General features: G+C 31.7%; 1 protein-coding gene across 1 annotated transcript; it reads right to left on the bottom strand.

Moving 5' to 3' along the window:
- Window positions 1–705: 705 nt before the first annotated feature.
- LOC111903028 (phytochrome-associated serine/threonine-protein phosphatase) lies at window positions 706–5,014 on the bottom strand. The gene is made up of 10 exons (XM_023898825.3): window positions 4,726–5,014; window positions 3,497–3,643; window positions 3,343–3,410; window positions 2,539–2,596; window positions 2,348–2,458; window positions 2,213–2,263; window positions 1,943–2,086; window positions 1,283–1,378; window positions 1,112–1,183; window positions 706–1,015 (listed from the first exon to the last, which is right to left on the bottom strand). Exons 1-10 carry the CDS (start codon window positions 4,804–4,806, stop codon window positions 932–934), a joined length of 912 nt encoding a protein of 303 aa, XP_023754593.1. The 5' UTR covers window positions 4,807–5,014; the 3' UTR covers window positions 706–931.
- Between the last annotated feature and the right edge of the window lie 496 nt (window positions 5,015–5,510).

Here is a 5,510-nt window from a genome sequence, read left to right as displayed (position 1 = left end):
TCTTCGATGAGAAAGAAACAATAAGATAGTGTGAGGTTAGACTACTAAAGGAGATAGGGTGTAGAAGGGAGCGATGACTTAGAATTAGGATACCACGGTAGCATATTGCTTATGATTAGGATTGTGAAGTAGCACATCTCTTGATTTTCTTTTGTTTTAGTAGTAAAACCTGTCTATGTATGCATCCCTCCTTTTACTTTGGCTCTTGTTGTATGTGGCTTGTATCCAAGGTTGTTACTTTCTACTCTATTGCTTTATTGGTCGTACCGATACTTTCTACTCCATTGCTTGTATATACATATTAGCAACTACTTGCTTGTTACTTTATGCTCTCTTGTGTGCATCTACATATTTATGCCTATTTGTTTGATCTTCTACGACTCTACTCACATATGTAGGTAAGACTACCTACATATCTATAACATCTTTCCCAACATATTTGTTATGAGAACTGGGAATATATATATATATATATATATATATATATATATATATATATATATATATATATATATATATATATATATATATATATATATTCCTTTTTATTTATCACTTTCCTAGTTTTCTTTTTCATTTAGGATTTAAATTAACCAATATTTTTAGTACAAGCCAACCAAACATAATAATGGAATGGAATGGAATAATCCATTCCTTAGTAATTTGATAGAGCTAGATATGTGATGAATGTGAAAGGAAGATAAATTCTGAAAATATAAGTAGGTAGGTAGGTATTTAATGAAAAGTCAAATGATGGAGAGAAGTTACATTACAGAGTCTACTAGCAGAATAGAATATCAACAACACATGAATATGATTAATTATGGAACACAATAAACAAGCAATGTAAAGAAAATACCCAAAAATCATCATCATCATCATCGTCATCATATCTTGAGAAAACATATTTCTTTCTTTCTTCTTTCCTTTCTTACAAAAAGTAAGGTACCCCTGTCCTTGGTCCTCTCATCTGATTGTTTTCTTCAGTTTCTGTGAAAAACTTTACTTCTCTCTCCTGTCACACCACACCCACCACAATCATTAATTCATTATTGATTAATAGTAGTATAATACTCCTAAAAGAAAAAAGTTCATGGCATTATGGGAATACCATGTTTTCACTAAAGCTCAAAATTGAAGCCACGTTACCACACCGATAGCAGTAATTTGGTGCAGACCAGACCTATAACACGAAGAAAGAAAATGGAAAATCAAATTTTCTTTTTTTTTTTTTATTTTTGGGAGTGAAAGAAAGAAAGGGTAAAACAGGAAACTAACTTACAGTTACAAGTCCTTTATCTTGAAACATGTACTTTAAACCTTCCTGAACAAGTTGGTGGGCCCGGCAAACTAAATCAAGCTTGTTGATGTGGTTGAACTGAAACATATAAAAAAAAGGATCACTCAATAGCCTGTAAAAGAGCAAATTACAGTTTTGCCCATTGTACATAATGTCATTTTCATCTGCAAAACTGCCTTTATATTTTTGGGCAAAAACACAAGAAAAAGAAATTACAAACTTTATTGCAGTATACAGAAAAGCACAATCTACTTTCACCATTTTATTGATTTTAGTCACTCAACTCTATTTGTAGTGGTTAAACCATTATTACCAATTACCAAAACAATTAATTCTTTTTTATTACTGGTCTAGCAAAAGAGCCAACATGCTTTCGCTATTTTATTGATTTAGCCACTGAGCTACTATTACTTTAATGATTATTATAATAGTAGTCTAGTGGCTAAATCAATAAACCTGTAAAAGTGTGTTGTGCATTTCTATATAATGATCTACTTGCTGAAAAAATAGTTAAGTGCCTAAACTGATGAAAGTAAAAAGGTAGTTTTTCTATATCTTGCTGTTTTTTTTCATTTTCACAAAGACAAAAGATCTAAAACACTTTGGAAAAGGGTAAAAACGTAATTATTTATTTATTTTTACCTCAGATGTAACTCTGGATCCAAAAAGCCATCCAGCTCCACGAGGACTGACCGCCCATGTTTCAATGTCTTCAGGGTCACTCCACATTAGGTCACAGAATGGACCTTCATGGGGTATCTCACAGTTGCGCTCAATAACTCTAATCTGAAAAACCGTGTTATGAAAAAAAGGCAAAAATAATAATAATAATAATAACAACACAGGATTATTGAAGCCAAGCCACCATATGAAGCTAAATACTGTATAAAACTGTAGCATAGGAAGTCAAACCTGGTCAATGGTCCTAATGTCTGGTGAAAGACCACCATGAACGCATAATACCTGTGACACAATTTGTATTAAAATCACAAATTCAAAATCATAATTGTAACATAATGATAATAATTGAGAAAAAAATAAACATACTGTTCCATCTATTATTGCTGACAAAGTTAGATAATCAAAAACATCTGTGCAGTATCTCCATGCATTAGCATTCCCATACTTTCTCTGACATTCATCGTAGAATCCATACACCTACACAGCATTAATCCAATCCAAGATGACATCAGCAACAAATTAACTCATATCATACTTGTTTTATTTTCAATTTTTACCTGTGTTAACTGCCTGCTTTCATGGTTTCCACGCAGAAGAGTAATGTTTGCAGGGTATCTGCAACCAAACCACATGTAAACATAACACAGTGACATTAAGAATATATATATATATATATATATATATATATATATATATATATATATATATATTATTCAGTAACAGAGAACATAATAACTAACAAATGACACAACAGGAAAACACAGTGGATGTGGATCACCAGCTTATTAATGTAGCTTTTAACAACATATATATATATATATATATATATATATATATATATATATATATATATATATATATATATTGAGGAAATGCCAGGAAAACAGAAAAGAATAACTTAGTTACTAACACTTATCAAATTCTTGAAGCACAATTAACATATAAGGAGATGTTTGGGTGTGCTTTTACTGTTTAAAGTTGCAAGAAAACAACCAAAAAAAGACTTCATTTTAAAGAAAGAAAGATGTATTGTGAAATGGAAGTAAAAGTTTCACATACTAGATTAAAAGAAGGGGTAAATAGATACACTTTTGCTTTACCCTTTGACCCCAAAATAATCAGAAGCAGAATCTATTATAATCAGTTCCAACTTTGTAGACAAGTTTTATATTATTAATAGGCTTCATGAATTCCTTATAGTGAAGCTCATTTTGTTAACTATCTGTGGAAGTGTGGTCTTTGAGGCTTCATATCAAAATTCCTACCACTATGTGCATATATGTGTCAATGACTATAGTGTAGACATATATGTGAGTTGTGACAATATTATACTATACCCTTTGCCTAAATATTAAAATTACCTGGCTTTAAGAAGCAAAAGTATTGTGAAAACCTCCAAACTGTTGTAACCACGGTCAACAAAGTCCCCCTGCCAAGGAACACAAGGAAACTTCTAGAATACATATACATATGAATAAAGATATGTGCAGAAATGTTTATACAGCAAAAGTTTACCATAAAAATGTAATTTGTCTCAGGTACATGACCTCCAGTCTGAAAAAGCTTCATCAAGTCATGAAATTGGCCATGAATATCACCACACACAGTAACTGGACTATTAACTGGCTGAACATTTGACTCCTCGATCAAGATGTCCTTTACCTGAAAGTAAAACAATTTGGATTTACCAGAAAGTATAACTATTAACTGGCTGAAATTTTAATATGATCAGATCCTTTCAAAATGGAATCCAAAACCTTAAGAAACTATTCAATATTCATATTATGCAACTAATGTTCTAGCAAAAAGAAAAGCCAACTTCATACACAACTGCCTTCATCCAACATTAGGATTTGCAAGCCCTTTGTTTGTCATGAGATAGTTGAAAGAAACAACCATGGTTATGCTCTATAAATTTCTTCAATTAAGTTTTACTACTATTTACTATTTAATATATGTTTCCAAATACTACTGGGCAATCTATAAAAGTTCAAACCAAGAATCATTCAACTAAAAAGAAAGGAAAAGTAAACAGTTATTTCTTGTTGCAAATCCTGAGCACAACAACAGGTTTTAACCAAGGGGGAGAATTTCATGGATCTTTAATTATATACCCTTTAGCAACATCCCCAGATCCCATATCACAAAACAATTTCTACCATTCCAATGAATATGAAGAGAACCAAAATATTAACACGTAGATAACAAAAACCAGTGTTTCAATCTTGCTGAAATCATACAGAAGTTCTAGATCAGAAGACCACATAACCAATGTTTTTAATTTATTTTGCCACGTAGTACTGACCAACCTATAATAGTTTCAAGTAAGAGTCGTTCAACTAACTAAAAAGGGATAAGACTTTAGTTAGTTATTTCCTGTTTAAAATCTTGAACTCGATAGCGGGTTTTAAGCAAATGAAGAACTCCATGGATCTTGAGTTCTTTACGATATATTATCATTTCCTATCACGAAACAATTTGTAGCACTCAAATGTAGACGAACACGTCCATTTGGTTCACAAAATCTACACATACTACATACTGCAACAAAAATTAGGGTTTTCCATTTTGTTGTACTCATACAAAAATCCTAAACCAAAACACCACAAAACCAAGAAAATTTCCTTAATATTCCAAGTCAATCTCGAAAAACATGAAATCGTAACCTCGAACCCAGACCTAATTCATCCAAAGAAAATCCATAACAATATGAACATCGAAAGAGAGGGGAAATAGAAGCGTACGTATTCGCATAACAACTGCAATTCATCTTCGGACAAGTGCTGTCCCTCTTTGACCTTAGATATCCACAGATCCAAATCCATCGTTCGAATTCCGAACTTTTGTATCTGAAATTATCCGGTGGCCTACGTGTAATACAAGCTTTGGGAGGTTGAGATTCGGCGGTTTAATCTCCGATTGGCGGATCGACGGAGAAACAGAGACGGCCGACGAAATCAGTTTTGTTGGCCTTCTGCTATGGAAGGAGCTCTTGGGTAGGTGCAGTTTCCCCTGTTATATCCCTAGACTCGTTTGCTTGTGAATTCTTTTTAACCATGGTTTATGCAACCGGATCAAAATTGTTTTACGGGTTCGTTTAAAAACTTAAAATGTTTATTGTTTTGTAAATTAGTTTTAACAAAATATGTTTATCAAACTAGATCAAAATTATTTTTGGAAATTTTTTAATAAAATCATAATTTTTTTTAAACAAAAAAGTCTTGATTATTTAATATTTTGTCCAAATTAATGATTTATTTTCTATTTTAACAAAATAACATATTACGTGATTTTTTCAAAATAATGGACTTTTATCTTCAAAATAAAATTTATCAAAAAAATTCCAAGATAACAAGAAAATTCTGCATAAAACCATTTAAAAAACAAAATATCGGGAATGGTTCATTTCACACTCGACGAAAACGGGTTAGGACTCATTTGTGTAGTCCCCTCATAATAAATGAGCTTCATTGCCTACTGGAATGTCATTCCAAAAAATTCTGAGAAATTTTAAACTTGAGATTTAAAG

The sequence above is a fragment of the Lactuca sativa genome, chromosome 9 (assembly GCF_002870075.4).
Source record: "Lactuca sativa cultivar Salinas chromosome 9, Lsat_Salinas_v11, whole genome shotgun sequence".
In the NCBI taxonomy this organism is placed as follows: Eukaryota; Viridiplantae; Streptophyta; class Magnoliopsida; order Asterales; family Asteraceae; genus Lactuca; species Lactuca sativa.
The sequence above is the reverse complement of the archived record's forward strand: the minus strand, read 5'-3'. Positions and strand labels throughout refer to the sequence as shown.

What these genes read in the sequence shown, in the direction of transcription:
- LOC111903028 (XM_023898825.3), bottom strand. Translation starts at nt 4,806, where the DNA reads ATGGATTTGGATCTGTGGATATCTAAGGTCAAAGAGGGACAGCACTTG. An exon ending in AGACAAATTACATTTTTATG is followed by an intron (nt 3,411 to 3,496) that starts GTAAACTTTTGC and finishes GTTCCTTGGCAG; the next exon opens with GGGGACTTTGTTGACCGTGG. An exon ending in CAGCAATAATAGATGGAACA is followed by an intron (nt 2,264 to 2,347) that starts GTATGTTTATTT and finishes ATTGTGTCACAG; the next exon opens with GTATTATGCGTTCATGGTGG.